This window comes from Patella vulgata, chromosome 7 (assembly GCF_932274485.2).
Source record: "Patella vulgata chromosome 7, xgPatVulg1.2, whole genome shotgun sequence".
NCBI lineage: Eukaryota > Metazoa > Mollusca > Gastropoda > Patellidae > Patella > Patella vulgata.
Window position 1 is genome coordinate 35,389,454 of NC_065885.2, and position 22,546 is coordinate 35,411,999.

General features: G+C 34.5%; 1 protein-coding gene across 2 annotated transcripts; it reads left to right on the plus strand.

The window, feature by feature from the left end:
• The first annotated feature begins 258 nt into the window (after positions 1-258).
• LOC126827033 (uncharacterized) lies at positions 259-21,836 on the plus strand. Of its 2 annotated transcripts, none has more exons than XM_050556189.2 (4): positions 259-448; positions 17,988-18,295; positions 18,912-19,019; positions 19,496-21,836. In XM_050556189.2, the coding sequence occupies exons 1-4, from the start codon at positions 418-420 to the stop codon at positions 19,970-19,972; spliced, it is 924 nt and encodes a 307-aa protein (XP_050412146.2). In that variant the 5' UTR covers positions 259-417; the 3' UTR covers positions 19,973-21,836. The 2 variants fall into 2 exon arrangements, with proteins under 2 accessions (XP_050412146.2, XP_050412147.2); XM_050556190.2 differs by lacking the exon at positions 259-448 and adding an exon at positions 15,018-15,125.
• Positions 21,837-22,546: the final 710 nt, after the last annotated feature.

A 22,546-nucleotide genomic window follows, 5' to 3' on the forward strand; every position in this document is an offset into this window, starting at 1 on the left:
GTTGTAGTGAGCCTACGATCATGCGTGTCTTGACATTTATAACTGTTTAATTTTTTTTTAGATCACCCAGTAAACGAATTATATTTATAATTGCTTATTCATCTACCGAATCACTGACACACACAACCGCTACGTGGAGAGATGATATCACGTGATCAAAACAAATGGGCGGGCCTGACAGCGAGTCTCGGTTGTATTGGTCGCGTGTTAATAATTGATTTGTTATTGACCTGAAAAAGACTGGTATATTTAAGATTGAGAAAAAAAAAGGTGCAAGATAAATCGGTGAGCGTTCGCGAATCGGGTAGTTTACAACTTGTATTTACTACGACACGATTTCAGTTCATCGCCGTGTCAACTAAAGTGGAAACAATATCATCTCGGCTTCTTTTGTTTTTTCTCTAATAACAGCGAGTCATGTACGGACGGGACACAGAGTTCGAGGGAGGTAAGGGTCAACGCTTGTATCTTTTTTTGTTGTCATGATTTTTTTTTTTTTTTTTTTCCTAATTTTAAGATATTACTTATATTTGAAATACTACATGAATTTTATGGTTAATATTGTTTGTATCGGTGCTAGCAGTATATACTAGTATTCAAATAGTTTGCTTGTTTTCTATGCACATGTTCGACTAACTAGACTACTTAAAGTATAGTTTATGTTTAGTTATGTCACTTAACGTGTATTACAACTTGACGAAAGGTCCACGTGTTGGATATAGAGCAATTAAAGTGTAACGTAAATACTTGAAAACTTATGTATATTCAGTATAATGTGTATTTATTTAACGGTATTTTTAACGGTATTTTTTATAAACTGTATTGCATACTATATATTATGTTATGAGCAGATGTATAATTATTTACTATTTTCTATACAGTTCAATATTATTAATGGTTTGTTTTTTACGTTTGAAAGTTTGAATTGGAAATGATAGGAAATGGCATTTTGAATTGGCGTATTTCTTTGAACGTCTAACTTGAACAGCTTTGTGACATTTTAAAATTCTAATAGTTATATTACTTAAAATTTCTTGATGGTCGTTGATCTTTCAAGAAATGATTAAATTAAAATTTGTTGCTCGTAAATAATGATACACTTATAAATGGATGTCTATTTACGGGGTGTGACCAAATGTACAAAATCAAACGTTTGCTGTTGATAATCATTAGGTGTTTACGGACCATTCTAGAAATTAAAATATAAGGTTTAAGTTGTATTGTGCGTTGTGATTTTAGGGTAGAAGTTCACGGAAATACTTTATAATTTCCTGAGGGTTGTTCTTAATTTTCTGGAATACACTATTAGACTTCCTTTTCTTGGCAAGGACACATAATAGCTATAATACATTGTAATGCTTTTGCTTAAATTTCCTTAATTAGTTTATGAAAAATTAAACTATTTTCTTCCATCGGATCTTTTAGACCTCGTAAAATATAGTAGAAATAGAATATTTTATTAAACAAAATTGCGTCAAAGTCTATACTACATGTATATTAGTTTTAAAATGAAAGAGGTGTACCGAAAGGGAGCCACTGTGGGTCAATGGGTAGGCGATGACTCACTGATTAGGGATTTTCCTAAGTAGCGCTGGGGGAACTGTTCATATTGGAAGAAAAACCATCGAAATACATGCAAAACAGCCATTAACCACTGGATGCACAGTAGGCGTAAGCACCACTGCCTAGGCAAAATTACTATCGTAGGACCCTCCGTGACGTATGTCCGTTTTCCTTAGCTTCCTTAGCTGTTAAAAGTTGGAAGTTATACACCATTTTATTTCATTTCCCTACCCCGAAAATATTGGTCAGAAAAAGTCCTATAATAAACAACTTGTTATTCTTTAAATGTATGATACCACTTCTACATTTACTAACCAGTGTGTATTGTTATATTTTCAATGCCTTTAAAAGTTTAATTACGACTGCTATCAGTGATGTAAATCTCGATTTGCTAATGTTGAAAGTATTTTAAGTAGAATTTTATTTATCAGACATACCGTTGTAATTTATAAATGTAGTAACAACTCTTAAGTTCACGTAAGTTCATTTTATGATTCATTAAATATAATAAAATCACATATTTAAAGAGATATGTTCTGCTTCGGAACTATCACCTATAAATAATAATAATAGTTAATCATATATTCATGCAAGTCATCTTTGATTTTTGGATAATTAGGTATATATTGTTTCAAGTTTGGAAAAGTTGAAAGCAAGATTGCATTTTAGCTGGAAAGTTTATAGTCTGCTTCAAAGTTGATTTCGCGTTACGGGGTAGTTGACATTTGCGATTAAATCTATAACTCGGTGTTCAGTCAGACGTAATATGAAACGTATTATAGACTAATGACAGGGGTTTGTATCATATGGCAGACAGTCTGCTTTAACCTTTCGGCTTGTACAGTGAAATTTTCTGTTAGCATTTACACAGTCTGTAAACATTGAGCAAGTCGAAACTTGTCTTCATCGACGTCTTTTGTTTTCTTCGGTTGCTTTTTTTTTTTTTTTTTTTTATTGGCGACACGGTTTTCGGGTCATCGCTCTATAACCTCCAGCTATCGGCGTCTGCCTTTGATTGTGACCTCACGAGACATTGACGAAAATAACGTTGAAAGTATTGCACCATATTAGGTCATTATCATAAGGCCCATTTTAGGACAGAATTTCTCTTTAGGAGGTATAATGATATCCATGAAATGAAAGAGGATTTAACGGCCTACTTTTCTGTCCCGACTGGGCTAATGAAGACGGGTATAGGCCATCGGGTGTGTTAGTACTTGAGCGGAATTTAGCACAGAAAACGGTGCTACGGCCAACTCGCTACGGCCTCCTTTTATTTCGAATTCAAACTGTCAGTGGTTCTTTTTCGTGCACGCCAATCTGTGCACGGGTTTTCGCCCCGTTATCCCTTGTCACACCTTCCATTCTGCACTACTGACAAGGGGGAACCACGTCGTAAAAATCGGGGTCTAACATTGGACCTCCAGGTTAGCGACCCAACGTCTTACTCACTGAGCTGCCGCGGCTCCGCAATGATATCCACGCAGGTGATATTGATTTGAAAATTTTAAACACACATGTAAATATAAAATTAATATCTAGGAGACACTATACGAATGTATTGTGTTGTGAAATATTTTCTAATGAGTTTGATAGGCCGTTAACCTCGGTATACTATTTATTGATTCAATCCAGAACTCTATGTGGCATATATACGTATTAAAATACTTATTGAACCTGGGGATTTAAACATTTCATTTCCCATTTTATCGACTGGGTTTTGGTTTCCCCTTGTCAGTGATGCAGGACGAAATACCGAGGTCCCGTGTACATATTGGCGTGCACGTAAAAGATTACTTGGCATTTGGGATTAGATATAAGAGTAGGCCGTAGCGCCGCTGCCCGGGCAAAATTTCCCTCATAACACACTGTATGGCGTATGCCCGTCTTCATTAGCCCAGTTTAGGAGCAGAACAGTAGGACGTTAAACCCCATTTCATTTCATTTAATTATTTCCACTACTAAATTACAGTAGAAACCAAATAGGTTATTAAGCAATAATGATGGGTATTCTAGTAATATAGGCAACACAATAACAAACGTTTTGTAATGTAAATACATGTATATACGCTCTCTTAACGTCATAACAAACCACACCCAATAGTTTGTATACATGAACTTGACACGATTAGGCAGCGCGACGTGCGTAAACTTAAGTGCATTATAGTAAAAGTTTTTAATATGTATAAGGCGTGTATTAAATAGCTTTACTCACTCGAGACCTATAGTTATAATACCAAGATGATAATATACTATGAATTATGGATTATCTGTTATCTATTGTGTGCCAGTTAAATGCACGTTTCATCTTTTTTAAATGTCAAACCCAGATTAAAGGGACATTCCGTAACATTGTGTTTTTACATGTATGTATATGTATATTAAAAAGATTTAAAACTTTCGAGAGGTCTCGGTAGTCGAGCGGTAATGAAACTGGTCACAGGGCTGGAATATTACGGGGTTTTTTTTCAAACTCGGCCACCACTGGTCAGGGTAGATCCCGCAGGGCGGACGAGGAAAGTGTTCTTTTCGTATGCATATCGAATTCTACAAAGAGTAGATTAAAACGCCGCTGAAATATGCAGTTGTGTCGAAATGAAATAAAATGTGGTTTAACGTCCTACTGTTCTGCTCCGAACTGGGCTAATGAAGACGGGCATACGCCATACAGTGTGTTATGAGAGAAATTTTGCCCGGACAGCGGCACTACGGCCTACTCTTATATCGAATTCCAACTGTCAAGTGATCTTTTACGTGCACGCCAATGTGTACACGGGACCTTGGTTTTTCGTCCCATCCGAACGACTAGAAAGCTGTCCTTGTCAGGCCCTCCAACCTGCATCACTGACGAGGGGGAACCACGCTGGAAAATCTAGATGAACATTCTCGGCCGATGCAGGGATCGAACACCCACTTAGCCACCGTGCCCCCTGCAGTTGTGTCAACAAAACATAGTCATAGTGTGATACTATGAAAATGTGTTCTGGATCGCTGTATCTTTAATACCAGTTCGGTGATGTCACGAATCATCACAATACAATACGGATGTTTCAGTATATGCATACACATTATTCTGGTTATTTTATTGATTTTTGCACTTGTATAAAATGTAATGGGATGTAATGTCTATTCAACATACTATTTAGATAATTTTCAGACAGGCATATGTAATTTTGTATTCCTATGATAACGTGTAAAAACCGTGGCGGGCATTTCCGACCTGTCTTCTTCGATTTCAAATTATCAAGGATTATTTTACTTTAACATCAATGCAATACGTAGAGTGATGTGTTCCATTTTGCATTTTTCATAAATCATTTTATCTTGATTTGTTATATTCAACTGCATGATATTTTTGTTAGCTCTAAATGGTGTACGCGTATGGCATAACAGAAGAGATTATGAATATTACTATTTCATACGCAAATCAGAATTATCAACCTAAATAACAAGAAATAAATCACATTTCCCCGACGTATCAAAGGTTTCATTTACAATTAATAAAAGGGATCAATACACTGTAACACCTAAACCAAAATGCAAAATTGTTAGATCCAAATAATTATTATCTGATAAAATTTGATCAACATAAAGTTCGCTAAATAACATAAATATGTACATGTATGTATATTACATTTATGTTATGTAAATTAATTATTAACACAATATGGAGACCTATATGAGTATAGACACGAGGATGACATACATACCGGTAAGTATATAGGTTTTTGTGGCGTTGTATCTACAATATCAAATATGTTACATTCTGTTCTTCATTCCAACGTTTCCAATTAACAAAATTACTTTGGCGTGTTGGTTAAGCCTATATTCAATATAATGCCAGTAGGTTTTGGTATTTTGGTCGCGATTTCACCAATAATTATATAGCATACATTAGTTATTCTCTGTTTGATGCCAGTATGTCACAGAGATTGACAAGTTGGCAGGTAGTTATATATCCACTATGTATACCACTGGTGAAATGTCAGTATATATAATATAAGTAATAAATAAGAAATAATTGTATATATATATATATATATGTCACGTTATTACCCTGTGTAATATATGAGAGGGAATAATAGTTTGATGTTTAATCTCTTTGATGTTTAAATATTCGGTTTAATTAGTTCTAACAATATTGTGCCATATTCTTTGCCAACCAATTCGCAGTTTATTATCTAGTCCATGTTCTTACCAGTTTCGATACGTTACTAATAAGTGTATTTTACCAATATTATATAGTCTATTTTAGCAATAAAGAGATAGTCCTCTTTACTAATAAATATATAGTCTACTTCACTTCTTCTTCTATTGGTGTTTAACGTTCGCTTCCACCAAGGGTGATATCGCAGACAAGTTGTCTTATAATTTATTATCTTAAAGAACGCGCAGGGGTGTTTCCTGTGGGAGGATACCGGGGTACCCGGAGTAAATCCACAGGGATGAGAAGGCGCCCCTATCTCCAAGCCACATACGTTCACACCAGGTATCGGTACCACCACCGAGGTGACCCATCAGCTAGAGCTTGAAGCGCGGCACTCTAGAGCACTAGGCTACCCAACCCACTTTACTAAAAAATATATAGTTATATAGTCTGTTCTTGTTTTACGGTTATATCATGTCTGCTATATTGACAATGGATTCTATGAAACACAAACCAGTTTCATTACAACTACTAACATAAAGATTATTAGTCTCTATCATCCAGAAAAATATTTTACTAATATTAGTCTGGATGCGTTGTTAACATTTGAGAATAATAAGTCATCGGCTAGATCAGTGATTCTCAACCAGTGTGCCACCACACACAGGTGTGCAACGAGGTCTTCCTAAGTGTGTCGCGAAATTTTGAACGGCACACTAAGAAATTGCGAAAAACCACGTGATCCCAATTGAGTATTTACTGGTGTCTACTGGTAAGTTCATAACTGTGTTTTTCTTTATTTAATTGGAGTCATTCTATGTGTCTATGACTAGTATGTGTCTACGGTTGTATGCCGTCTATGACTTGCCATGTTTTTTTATGTGTTCAAAGATGCGCCGTTGGCAAAAAAAGGTTGACAAAGTTTAAGGGAGGTAACTAGTTCTAAAACAAGATGTTGACGTCCATGAAATTAATTTAAGAATTCCATTTCAAAAAATCCATTGCCCGTTCAATATCCAACACTCTTAATTTTTTTTTATCGTAAAATTTCTCTCTTCATGGGCCATATATATGGGTTTTTTTTAAATTAATCCTAATTCGTCGTCACGATTCATGTTTGTTTATATTAATGCAAGGATTATGGGATTTATTGCGGGAGGGGCGCAACTCTTACTTGACTTGGCCAAAGATACTGCATAATCAACCACATTAAAAACCAAACTCCCGGTTACGCATGGGCAATGGACTTTTCGTCAAATATTGACAACGGCCCCAGACCCCCGTACGTTGAAGACTAGGAGGTTCTGGGTGACCACCGAGACTAAAGGATAATTATCTAATATTATGCAAATCAATGACTTAAATATTGAAAGGGATAAATAGAGAGCATTAATACTGTAAACAAAAGTTATTGCATGCACACTATTAATGCGCAAATTGGTAATGAAGATTTTGCCCAAGATTTCATGATCTTCCGAACTGATTTGTTTTAAACATTTTCAATATTACTCTATGTTACAATAGTTTACATTGGGACAGCGTGAGATCACCCTTAATATCTATAACAAAAGTCCTTAGGTATACAATCGATGACGTATGGGAAATGAACGTTATTCACCGAGAAAATATATCCGTTAAAGAAGTATCAAGTAAGTGTGCCTTTTGGTACTAAAATTTAAATTGAGAGTATTGCGTGACGTTATACCCTGTCTTCCGGAAAAGAATTAGATCGTCAAATGATAGCGTATCTGATTCCGTCGTTCTTAACATATTTGCTCAAAAATGTCTCTATTTATACAAATGTAGTAAACTGATGGATACACCATACACAGAGTGGGTCAAAAGTTTTAGCAATATAAATAAAGAATGATGTAGAAACAAAATCTTTGTATTTGCTACAGCCTATAAGCATGATGCGCGGTTCTCGTGGATTTCTTTTTGACGTTTCATCATAGATATGAGAAAGTAATATTCAAAAAGTAGGACGTTAAACCCCATTTCATTTCTATTCAGTAAGTATCTGGTGTTGGTGACTACCTTCGGTGTCAATTTGACCCAATAATTTTATTTTCAAATTGTTATCTTTTGTATAATCGTGCTTCCCTTTCTGTATATGTTTACTATTACTTGCAGTAAGCTGATACCAGCTTTACATAACTATATAACATGATTTATAGACTGTTAATTATATGTGATTTTAGATAATGGTTATAGCTGTCAATGCATAATAAATATTACTGATTTCCAAGATATACACATGATTTAATAGAGTGAATGACACATCTAGTTCATCTTAATAAGGTGTGACTGAACTTTTATTATACGATGTTAGCCCAGTTAACTACCGATGAACATGGCGGTATACAGTAAATCCTGTTTTTAGCTACCGCTTATAGGAAGGTATATAAATGGTCGCTTCCCGGAATCGATCTCAAATGTCATAGACCCCCCCCCCCCCCCTATAGTTTATTCTGTGTCTTTAATGTGCACTATTAGTCCGTATAGGTTAAATTAATTCCCTGTGTTATTTATTAAGTCAGACACGCATTCTCCTGTTCGAGGAAAAAAAACATAGATGATACTTGGTCGAGGCTAGGAATGGTAGTTTGCCAACACAATGATACAGAATGTCATAATCCTTTACCAATTAGTCACACCCTGTTGATTTTGCGCTAAAAATAAAAAAGATATTACAAATTGATATGTAATGATAAATTAAATGTCTTAAATATACTTCATATGATCGATTAACTTTTGAAATTGACACGGCACTGACATAATTGAGAACAAACCATGCACTTTAATTTTACTGTAGGTTTATTCACTTCCCTTTAGGCTGTATATTAATAATAATATTATAGCTTTATGACTTGTCCTATAAAAACTGGATGTTTATAAATGCGCATTATAAATGAATATTAATCTTTAATAATAGTCACTTAGGAAAGGTTTTTATATAGCACGATATTGTTTAATGCATAGTTATCTCAAAAGGGGGCATTAAAGGGACTTATCAATTTTGTGATCTGCTTTTAAAATGGATACTTGAAACGTGACTTATAGCTTTAAGTTAGTGAATACGACCGTACATGTAAGTTTATTTTAAGCTTGGTAAGTTACGAGATCTAAAACGTTGTTTTTTTGCCAAAAGTCAAAATGCTTTTCGTATTAATTTTAAATTAGTAAACTGTTATTTTTCTTTTCATTATGTCCTTCCTTGACACCACCGGGGGGGGGGGGCTGAATGGTTAGCAGGTGCGCGCTGTATCAAAAGTCTGTCTCTCTCTCTCTCTCTCTCTCTCTCTCTCTTCTCTTGACACCACCGTTTTTAATTTGACTATAACTTTAGCTATTTAATCTTGGTGCGTCTGATTAGTCTAAAAATATCTCGACGGACTGAATCATGAAATACAGGTATATAGTGCCATTTTATATCACCTCCACGCTTCTGGGACGTTTCGCCTACGTTTAGTCACGTGATGCTACCCTTGAAATGTTCTGTCATAGTTCAACAATTGACTACCACGCGTACAATAATAAACATTGATTTATCGTGTATAATAGTTGAGTATAATATAATAATAATTATACAACTATTGAACAAAACATTTAATAATATTTTAATGCTATATTTATTTGTTTGGGGTTTAAATCATAAAGAAAACTTTGTTTTTTTACAGATAAGGAGTATTTTGTTAAACTTTTTACAATTTTACCTCTAAGTATATGAACTCATTTTTGTGACACTTGTGTCAATCTATTTGAGGTCTACAATTCTGTTTGCTTTGTAGTAAAACGTTTATTTGGTCGAACTCAATTTTACGTCATCCGTGACCTTTCACATTTACACAATCTCTTTGATGTAGGCCGTCGTGACACAAAACAAATGATAATTTTTCACAATGGTGGCACATTTGAAAATCGTACATTACAGTGTATCTGGGTTATATTATAAAATGAACTATGAGTTAGAGAAATGAATCGATGAGTAATTCCTCTGAATGTTATTATAATTAAATGAAAAAAAATAGAGAGGTATGGGGTTTAAGTCCACTTTACACAAACTAGGGCCTTTCAGGACTAAGATATGGTACATTTTTATTTCAATTATTCACTTGTGCGTTGAAGTCTTTACTCATTTGGGAGGTGGGGGCGGAGAAAGTATCCCGAGGTTAAACAGGCGACGCCACTTGGCTCAATGACAGACTATATGATCTAAAGCGCTCGCGTTAGCCCCCACCCCCTCTCCGCACACGCACACACACACACACACACACCCACACACACTCCACATCGATGTTTGCGCCATGTTTAGTAAGTAGGGTGAAGGGTTAATGACGTTTGAGTCTACGTCAATAGACCAACATTTGTACCCTAGTACATTAACAATCATTTGTTCTCACTTTAACAATAGTCTCTTTATACACCAGATTAATGATTGCCCAACTTTCTTTTTGATATATCAACAAAATGCCTAAACTTTTAATTTGATGACACCAAATTGCGTCTTAATAATAATACGTTTCTTGATTTAACTACGCCTACGCATATTATTTGAACATCCAGACACATTTCCCTGTTAAAACCCAAGAAACGGAGTATTCCTGTGAAAAAAATATTTTATTACAAATATAAATGAAGATTGGGGTTTTTCGTCTTACTTGTCTAAACCATTCAACGTATTATCGGTGCTACTGGATACTGGTCCTCGGTTTTCCCTTTCATTCTAATTTGTTTCGGTCAGCCATTACACTCACCGTGGCTCCCTATTAAAAATAATCTTTTATGATAAGGACATCTACGTAATCTTATATTTCTGTAATGGTTATTCAGACCTATAGCAAGATAACGATTATTAGCATTCACTGATTAAAGTTTTCTGACCCCAGTCCAATAAATCTAATAATATACTTACTTAATGCAATCCTTTTTTTTTTCACGGTGGTTAAATGACTTGTATATTAACGATAGCCCAATTTCTTTTAGAACCTAGTCGTTCGGATGCTTCGAAACCCCGAGGTCCGAAACCCCGAGGTCTCGTGCACTCATTGGCGTGCACGTAAAAGAACCCTTTATAGTCTGAGCCTTAATGTAACATTATTTGAAAGGTGGGCATTTTGCGATAATATTCCAAGAAATATTTTGTTTTCAACTTATTTATAATATTATCGAAATACAATCTTATTTCGGTTTTTTATAGTTCAGACTTTCGTTTTATTTGCCTGTACTACGGTAGGATCTCGAAGAGTTGGTATAACCTGCATTCTGGATAGCGTGAGGGATTAGCCAATGAAATCATCTGTTACGGCGACTTCTTGTCGTGCGATGCACGGAACTGTTGGTAAACCAATAGAAACGTCAACGGTGATTGATTAATCATTGTCTGAAATGAAATGAATTGAAATGAAATGGGGTTTAACGTCCTACTGTTCCGCTCCTAAACTGGGCTAATGAAGACGGGCATACGCCATACAGTGTGCTATGAGGGAAATTTTGCCCGGGCAGCGGCGCTACGGCCTACTCTTATATCGAATTACAACTGCCAAGGGATCTTTTACGTGCACGCCAATATGTACACGGGACCTCGGATTCTCGTCCCATCCGAACGACTAGACAGCTGTCCTTGTCAGGCCCACCGTCCTGCATCACTTACAAGGGGAAACCACGCCGGAAAATCTGGATGAACTTTCTCGGCCAATGCAGGGGTCGAACAAATCATTGTCTGACACCATAAGGTCAAAAGCCGCTCGTACGACCCCTGGCGTGACCTACCAATGCAACTGGTCAGATCTTCATGTAGCGTAGGCCATCCAAAGTATAAAAAACGAAACGAAATATAGATCTGTAGTTTAATCAGACTGACCGAAATATCAACTGTGATTTGGCAATGTATTAGTATTGACAGGGGTCATGACTATATTTCAGATTTTTTTCCATCACCTCATGAAACTATTTCCAAGTTGACACAAAATCAAAGTCTGCACATCGCCCCATTTCCCGGTCACAAATGGCAGTCATATTAGAAATAAGTTGGAATATTATCGCAAAATGGCTGCCCTCACATAATGGCCTAGAATACTTTGAAGACCTACTCAGAAAAAAATGTCAACATTGTTTTTTTGTCATTAAACACCAAAACCTTCAACACAAAGCTTATTCCACGATTTCTACCCGAAAAGCCGACGATGGAAATTATGTAACATACCTAATCGGACTATTACAGTTGGCATTCGAAACAGTAGGTTGTTAACCACATTTTATTGATTTTTTTTTTCATTTCTTATAGAACCTTGTTATTGATAATGCCCTGTCGGTTTTTTATTACCAGATTTTTGTCATTAAACACCAAAACCTTCAACACAAAGCTTATTCCACGATTTCTACCCGAAAAGCCGACGATGGAAATTATGTAACATACCTAATCGGACTATTACAGTTGGCATTCGAAACAGTAGGTTGTTAACCACATTTTATTGATTTTTTTTTCCATTTCTTATAGAACCTTGTTATTGATAATGCCCTGTCGGTTTTTTATTTTTCCTCGGGACTAATTTTTTCATCATCGCTCAATTCGACGACTCTGTCGTAGTTTCCTTATCGGTTATTGAAATGGCATTCATTATGCAGTATAGAAAGTTCAACAGACATAAAAACACTGTCCCTTTGGCCTATTGCCATGAATACTAAATTGATACTGAATAAACACAAAGGTTGACTTGTAAAATAAATAACAAATACAGCTGTCCTTATCGTGATCGATAAACATTTAAAATTTACAAAATACCCTTTTAGATTTAAAGAGATTCGTGGAAACGCGGTTAGCAAAAAGTCGACCACTGAATGAAAATGGGGATTTACTGCTGTTCATCCTGAATGGCAGCAGAACAGTAGGTAGGAAGTTAAACCCCATTTCATTTCATTTCTTCCTGATGGAGACAGTTTGTCCCCCCTTAAAGTTCCGAGAAGAGTGAAATCACGAAATACCTTTATTACCTTAGACAATGCATGATATATTTTAAACGATCGTACGTAAGTTATGGGTTTTCTAAATCGACTAGATGAAAATCCTGGGTTATTTATTTCCTATATGTCAAAAAAAGAAACCGTTATTAACTTCCGATGAGAGCATAGTTACGTTTTTGTTACGATTCCTGATTTCTATTTCCTGGAAAAGCTGTATATAAAATATGATTAACATTTATTAGTTATAGTAAAACGAAAATATATTCTCCGAAAATCATGACTACTCTTGACAAAGTAGGTATTTAAGCTTATATCAAAGTGTTTACAAAGTATTTTGCTGATATATGATTGTCAATATGTCGGTAGATGCATTTAATAGTAAGTAATGTCTCAAAATTAAAACAGTTATATTATGGCACAAAAATGACTGGTTTATTATACACGGGCACGATGTTTCAATAAACCATACATAACTGTTTTCGTTTTGTTATATTTTCAATCGCTAAATACCACTAAAGAATTATTAGTCTTATTGATATAACTTTATTTAACGTCTGCTTACACAACGAAGTGATATCGCAGATATTAAATAACAAGCTTAACAAGCTAGGTAAGGTATAATGTTACTTTATAAAACGCAGCTATCATATAGATATTATACAAGCTGCCAATCATTTATAATCATGTTGATGTCTGTCACTAAGTGTCACACAACTAGCACTTGCCAATTTAGATTAAATAAATTTGGCAACGTTTTCTTTTCTAAATATATCCACGTTTCCTACTCTTTCCATTTAAAAACATTTGTTTTCCTCCGTATACATATAATGATGCATTTTTTAAGCTTGTTTCTTTAAATACAGAAATATTTATATTTTTCTTTATTTCATCTGTTAATTACAAAACTATTGTTTCAAATGTATTGGAGATTTATTCTTGCCAGTTATTGTGAGGCAGTAAATGGTCCAGGCATTTTTTTTTTTTAATATATCGCGTCTATTTCATACTTCTCAAGTGGTTTTGCCCTATAACTGGAGTATAATAACCTCTTTGTGTATCCGTTTTACTAATTCAGTATATGCACTGTGAACCTACGAAGGACATCGTAATTGATTAGCGATTGGAACATATTTTAGGGTAAGAAATTATTGATGAATAAACATTAGCAAATACTTATAGAAGAATAAATAACTAATTTATTTGGACGAAGATTCGAAGAGTGTTCTTGAAGCTTGAAAACGTGGAGAGAATAGTCTTCAAAATATCGCCCAGGTGAAGTAGCAATTGTTCATAAGTATGGGTTCTAGCTTTAGCCAAATATGAATTAGTGGTGAGTGCAGGGGTGGGGGGGGGCTCCACGCACACTCAATTACTGCATACTATCATTTACAAACTGAACATAACCTCATTGATATTGCTTACTATATGTTGCAAACTCATGTACGTCATTGTGTTTTAGTGGATTCGCAGAAAAACATACGGGAATAGTAATCTAAATCTCCATGCGTACTTCATAGGGGAAGCCCAGCGATATGCGTTGGGTTGTTTTGGGGTTTTCTTTTTGGTTTTTTGGTTTTCCTTTTTGGTTTTTTTTTTACCAGGAACCAGAAACTGGTCGCTAACCGATACTCATCTTGTTCTTCTTATTCTTGGGGTGACGCCTAAGGTTCCGTCAATTCAATCTTGATCGATATGAAAATTGGTATGCTTGTTCTTTGAACAATTCTGCATCGATTTGGTGGATTAGAATTTTGAAGTTCATCCAACAACATGGTCCTGGTCCATAGTACGATCGTACTTGTTTTTAATTGTTCCTTGCATATTTCTGTTGAGAAAAATTTTATGGGGAATTGTGGAACTGGACTGTTTTTAGAATTAAAAAATAAATTATTTGAAGTGTATGGCCCCACAACTCGAAATTCGATATGTATTCTAGCTATAAAATATAGTTTTATTGGTATGCCTGAATATCATTTTCTGGAATTCCCGATTTATATTTTGCTTGTCATTGTCCGGGCTTCACTTTGATAACTGGTTATAAATAGCAACAATAAATCCTTATAACTTCCTGGTTTCGGAACGAGTTCAAAATCATGGCTGCCCAGTAGTTTAAAAACCCAGATAGGGTCAGGTGAACCGTTCATGACGCAAAGTGGTGAAATTAAACAAGACTACGCCCTGTGGGGTTACTGTAATCAAAGGTCACTCACCGATCCTTGTCTTCATATTGTACCATATACGACTTTATTGTATATCTATTGTTGATATCACTATGAAATACGCCTCATAAATTACAAAGATGCGCGTAGGCCGATAGAGTAGGCTTATGAATAATAATATGTAAAAGGTATCGAAAGCAAATTTCTCGCCTACCGGTAATAATTCAACAGGGTAATTTGTTGTTGATAAGGCGACATTAAAGCAATCTAGATGGTATATGTGGAAAGAAAGGGTATGTTCTGTTATTTTTTTAGATCATTTTAAGTGTATAAATTCGTTCTCTATTGTTATATTGAAATAATTATATGTTGATCACCATTACTGTGACTTTGTCATATTTATTATTGAGATTTTACGGCCGTTCACAAGAGCAACCACTGTCCACCATTGCCTACGTTGTGACCTCCCGACTAATGTTAATGACTAGATCAGTAAGAATCGGTACAGTAAGTAAATCCTTGAATCAATGCGGAATTTCTAATTAATTCATCCAATGCTATATGATCTGGCCTTTATCGACATCATAATCACCCTTGATTTTCGGGCCATTGTGACCTTGGTGGCCTATTCTATGAGTATGACGTGAAAGAAATCGGTGCGATCATAAAAGTTAAAGACAAAAGCATCGAGCCATTGAATTATGATCTGCAAACGAATTGGAAATAAGGGTGGAAATAATGAGATAGCCAAGCCAACATGTATTGAAATTTGTTTTAAGTAGTCAAATTAATGCAAACAAAAGTTTTTAATTCTGATCTTAATGTTATCATGTCTATAACAACAACTTTCTCCGATAATGAAGGGATCCACGATGGCTCGATTAGCTGGAAATCCTGTGTTCGAAAGTTCCTCGGGATTTTCCAGTCTGATCCCCCAATCTTAATGGTGTATGGGGCTCCGAGCCTACCAGGAAGGTGCCTAATCCTTTGGATGGGACGAAAGAGAACCAAGGTCCCTAAATACCATTGATAATACGTTAAAGATCCCCTGACAGTTGGCAATCGAAACAGATAACGTAGGATGTTGTACCGTTGTCAAGTCAGAAAATGTAGGATGTTGTACCGTTGTCAAGTCAAATTTTCCCTGGTAGCACACTGTATGGTTTATGCCCGTTTTTATTAGTCCTATTGGTGCAGAAAGGTCAGACGTTAACTATAATTGCATATCTTCGATGAGGTGAGCAATTGAACTAGGTCGTTGTGCAATATGCCTCCATACTTTATTTAATCCATGTCATGGCTTTAAAAAAGTTTAATAGACGTCAGTTGTATTTGATATAATAATACAAATATAACATTTATTGGCAACTTGCCAAATTTCTCTTAAACATCTGTAATAAATGATATATAGATAAATCTTAATAAATTTGCATATAAAATGATTATAAATACTCCAGAACGAGCGCTGATTTATAAGACACTATTTTTAAAATGTTTTTTATTGGATGAAGTTGAGTCGTTTCGTAGATTGTTTAAGTAAACATTCACACGCTGGTTAGCGACACGAAAATTAAATTACGCATATAGTATACCTTTACATTACGTTTATGTAATTGTTAAATTGATATAGTTTAATTTCTAGGATTTTTTTTTAATTTAAACGTTAGTTCACTAAGTGTGTATTTTTTATTATTATTATTTAATTATTTTGTATTTTTCATAATAATATAAATGTTCCATTTTTCATTATAGAGTCATAATAGTAACCCGTAGCTTTTGCATTTTTATTACCATTGCACGCGCAGAGATTGGTTATTCCCCTTTGCTTGGTATAGGTATTTATGTATCATTAGTAATATATATTTAAACATGTGTATATTTGTAATCATTACAAGAATACCTGTAAACACCTAAGTTTTACACACATAAAGAAAACCTACTCTTTGAAAAGCATAGTTTGCGTCTAACCAGTGAACTGAATGGACGTTGTACCTGAGGTCACCAAATGCCCTTATTCTGTGGTTTTTTGAAGACAATACCAAAATATTTGTCAACAAACTGTTATTATTTATTTGACTTGTATTACTTAGTGCGACATAAGTTTATTTTTTAAGAATGTAAGTTTAAATTCCTTTGTTTATAAATTTATTTTAAGCATGCGTACTTGCAGTTATTTTACACGTATAGTGACACCCACCATACTGAAGAGTACGAGATGTTTTTGTTTTAATTGTAAAATGCTTATGGCTGTTTTCGTCAACCTAGCTCGGATAGTATCATATAATTTGTGTTGATGCTAGATATTCGAATGTCTTAGATATTTAAGAGTGGTGTTTAAAGATTTGTTGTTAATTCGGGTATTCGTGTGGAATTGTGTCATGTGTCTTTCTATTCGATAATGTTTGAATTAGTTGGTGGCATTGCAGTGTTATTTGATGTGTACAGTGACATTTTATTTTAAAGGCTTAATTCTATGTATTAGAGTCTTGTCTCTGATACTCATAACTAGACAATTAGATGATTAATATTTAGAAAACCTGCTCCAATATTTATTTATTTCAACATTTCAACGTAATTCCTGTTTTGTCGTAAACGTGAAGACAGGTGGACCATCTCCATAACCCCAACATAAAAAAGCAGAGATACCATTTTAACCTTTGTACATTCCTTTCAAATCATTCTACTTTAAATGTTTTGTCTTTTAAGAAAATGAGTTAAGACAATTCTACATGACTGATTTGTAAAAGAATCGCTATTTCAAATTGAGAATTTTATTCTATTTTAATTTATTTAATCACCATTTCAGTTGCGAATTTTATTTCAGATTGATTTATTTTATCTCCATTTCAAACTCAGAATTTTACTATTAAATAATATTTTCAGACTAAGAATTTGATATCAGTTTCAGACTGAGAATTTTATATTAACTTCAGACTGAGAATTTTACATTAATTTCAGACAGAGAAATTTATATTTATTTCAGACTGAGATTTTTAAATATCAATTTCTGACTGAGAATTTGATATCAATTTCTGACTGAGAATTTGATACCAATTTCTAACTGAAAATTGTATATTAAGTTCAGTTTAATTCACTGAGAATTTTAATATTAATTTCGGTTTAATTTATAATAATTTTTCTTCCTCTTATTTCAGTATTTATGGAGGATTTGGATGTATCCGATTGCTCTGACAATACCTTTTTACCAGATTTTGACGGAACTTGTGGCAAACTGCAGATAATGGCGGATTCGGATACGTTTGATGTCAAGCCAAAGTTAGAATATGGTATAGCCAAGGATGAATTTGGTGATCGTCTGCTACGCGCAGCTCGTAGGTCGGAATCGGAAAATAGTCTCACACCGATAGTTAAAGAGGAACTACGATGTTTCATCGCAGCTAAAAGACACAAAGAAGGAAAACGGGAAATCAGAGCAGAATTCTATGAGCCCCAGCAACACCCGGTAGGCTTAATACTTTTGTTTTCCTTACTTTAGCAATCAATTTGAGAACTTTATCTTTAATTAATTTCGTCACTTTAGAAAAGACTGAAGACTTTAGAAGCGGCGGGCACAATTGGTAACATTTTTGATGGGACCACAGTTTCACAACTGTGGTATATTTTAGTGAAATGATTGATTCCAAATGAGGAGAAATGACTGCTTTTTTACTTACGTACGGGGTCATTTGCCTGACAAGACAAGATTACTATGGCGCGGGATCCAATTGGCTTAAGGCGATCCTTATTTCATATCTTTAGTTTTGGACCAATGTCAATGTGATCAGTTACGATTTTATTTTCTAAAGCATTCTAGATTCACGTCGTTCATATTTTGATTCTTTGAACGTTTTGAAAATGCCGAAAGTTACCGTAGGCCTAATCTTTCCATTCCATATCTGAAATGTGGTCGAAGGTAGTCAACACCAACAATTTTGATTTTGTTGGACAGTATTTGGCGTCATTTGGACATGGTCGGATTAGGACTAATCGAAGATTACTATGATCTGGTACGCTACTCCTATATATCCGTTATCAGAACCCTGTACAATATAATACAGTATTATGTCTTTGATTCGCAGTTAACACAAGAAGAGATTATGAAGAAGGAAAGAAGAAGAGAACAGAATAGACGGGCTGCTACTAAATGTAGAAAGAAGAAAAAGGAAGCAAGGATGTCAAAAGAAAGCGTAAGTTACTTTTTAATGTTTTTCATTAAGCATGGTAACATTGATAACGTTCGTTTTGATCATCAGGAACCTAAAATATTGATGATTACGTGAACGGTATTAATCAGATTCTGCAAAACGCACCTCTCTGAGTTTCATTATCCCTTGTCGATATACAGGGTTGTCTTCGGTTGTTGTTCGATATACTACTTTGTCCGAAACTGAAACGCAAGAAAGACAATTCCTTAAATCTTCTCGATATACAGGGTTGTGTTCGGGTGTTGTTCTATTTCTAACTTCATTCCAAAATGTAACGTATGAATGATAATTATTCTGTTCAGCATTACTAAGAGACAAGCTAGTTTTGTCGAGATGAAGTACGAACATGGTGAACGAGTTAAAATTATCTGGCCAGTGGTTCAATTATTAATATTTCCTTGAAAACATCTAAAATGGTTTTATGGTTGTGCAAATATATTTTCCCTTTTTATTTCCAGGAAATGAGTTCCTTGAGACAGTCAAATACCAGTCTACAAAAACAAGTGAGAATATTGAATCGCGAATTGAAACAGTTAAAACAAGTGATTGAAAAGCATAAGAAATCTGGACAGTGCCGAATTGAACCTATAATACCATTCCTAAATACCTCGATGTACAACCAACTGGAACTCCAATATCAAGAGGAACAGGTTACCTCCGATGTCCTGTACAGTCCATGTAGTCCAAACTCGTTGTTCCGTACCACCAACGACATATGTGGCGCCCAAATCGACGAATATTCCGGCTACGCAAATCAATTTACCGTACCAATGCCTCTGGAGCTACCCAATTCAATATCGCAAACACACCCGATTACCTTGAATGGCACGTTAAGCCTTACTCCACCCGTCTCTCCTTACGTAACGGAATTTCCCGACAACGCGATTATGGATCCTCAATTATCGGATATTCTTCACGGCATTGATTATAACTAAGGAATGTTGAGAGTGACGCAGTGTGGTAAAACCGCTATAAAGACTGAAACGCCATCCCAAAAAACTATAGGTGATGATCCTGTTAGTGCTCAAACTCAAAAGGCGTTATTGTTCATTAATAGGAAATTACAATATGTTGAAATTTATGAAAGAATCAAATTATGATGTATAGATATGTAGCCTATGTTCTTTATTTGTTTTTGCTTATTGTATATTTCAAACCTTATAATCTCTAGGTCTATATTATAGTTACCATAATTATTTTAAGTGCTTATTTTGATTTCTTTTGTCCATATGTATATATATAAATAAATATAATATATAAATCATTTTTATGTAGCAATTACTTCATATAGGCCTAATGGCATGTTAATTTGTTTCTTTACGTGATGTCTTGGTTAATCAGAGTTATCTCCCCTTATATTTCTCTAAGCTGTATCTTTTATTTACAAAACGTCTCGAATTATTATTAATAGTTCCTTACATACATTCAAGACACTTTCAAACTGTTTAATGTTCATTTAAGCAGATTGTGTTTACTGGGCTGGAAATGTATTTTTGTCAATTAATATCAAATGACTCAAGTAATATTTACATACATTGGTATGAAATTTTTGCGGATATATTTTTCCATACATCAAAATATAAAATTTCACATGGTCGCCCCTGATTAGATATGTATGAAATGAGACATCCGTATATTAAATTTAAATATTTAAATTGTATATTCGCATATTATATTACACTATGCAATGCTTATTGGTATGTTGCAATTTTAACGGACTAGGAAAATTCTCGTTATTTTGGTGCAATCTCGCAATATGGCGCAATTCCTCGTGCAATCGAACTGATATGCGTCAAGTCTCTAGTTAGCTGACTACGTCAGATTGTGGTGTGTTCAGAAGCTTCGATTTTGAAAGAAGTTATATTTAGTCTTAGGCTCCACGTTACATATTGTACTTTTAATTTCGTTTGAAATCCCTCATCTTGTAACTATTAAAAATACGCACATTTGTATGTTACACAACCCTAAATAGTGGGTCCAATTCAAATAACAGGTTTGTTTTTTTAATTTACAAACGTTATAGCATTACGTTAACAATCATGTTCTTATTCATATCATAATTTCATGAGTCTATGTCGTGGATTGACCGTCACAGAACCATCAATGTATATTTCCGTCATTGTATATTTCTTTCTAAAATCAAAGGCTGTTCATAATCAATCGCTGAAGGTCCATGGAATGCTAGAATTTCTGTGTTAGAATGTCACTTATTGTTTTACCAGTGGTAGGGGTTGTAGATGAACCAAACCATTATCACCATCATGATTTAGGTTAATAAAGTGAACATGACCATCATAATTTAGATAACACCTGGTTGCTTTTATTAATTATACGAGAAAAAATGACCCTAGTCGAATGGAATGGAATGAAATATTGTATTATTTGTAATTTGCAAAATATGTTTTAAATGATTTATTTTGTCCCCTTGTTTGAATATATTATTTGTAAATAATTTATATGTATATATCTTTCTTTGTATTATATATATTTTTTAAAAGTGAGGTACACTTCATCTAACATAAAAGTTATTAATCTTGTAAATATGTATTTGTAAATTAAGTCTTAATGGCTCTCCATTTAAGAGATTTTTATCAAGTGCTAAACAATCATTTTCCATTTTCATCAGTTTTCAAGTTTGATCTCAAAGTTTTCAGTTTTGGTGAAATATTTCACTTATTAATTTATCATTTCGTACTATTCATTATAAATACATCGAATGGGAGTATTTTGCCAAAATGGTAATAATTAAGGTTGAATATGGAATTTCAAATATATCTATGAAAATAAACTACATTATGATAATGATTTTTGTCTTCGTTGTTATATTTATTCAGTATGACCACTGGACCAATCCAGTAGCGTTGACTTCTGAAATCCAAGTCTAAAGTATCGATTTGTTTCTGTATTGACGGGTGTCGTGCTCGAGGTCAAGTTCATTAGAGGAGTTCACATAGCTAAAATACTATTATATTATCACTTATGTTCGTGTACTATATATCTTTGGCCAATATATCAGGCTAACAGGAAATGAAATGAATAACCTGTGTATCATCGCTTCTGATTACGAGAATCATCAAAATCCTTGTGTCCGCTTTCTCGTGGTTTCTGAAACGATAGGCGGTTCTGTGCGTTCAAGTGGTTTTCGAATCTGCCAAGATCATGATACATATTAATTCCGTCTTGTTTTGCTCAAACATATTGTTATATTACTTTTAAAGGTGGTCAGACCATTGTATTGATACAGAACGACAGCCATGATATGTGTAGTATTTTTACCATTAATTTGTAATCAATCTGATTAAAATACAGATCTATATTTCGTTTCGTTTTTTATACTTTCGATGGCCTGCACTATGAAGATCTGACCGGTTGTAGCGATAGGTCGCGTCAGAGGTCATGCGAGCAGCTTTTGACCCTATGACCTCAGACATTTGATTAACCAATCAGCATTGACGTTACTAGTGGATTATCCACAGTTCCGTGCAAAACACACCTAAAGCTCGCCGTAA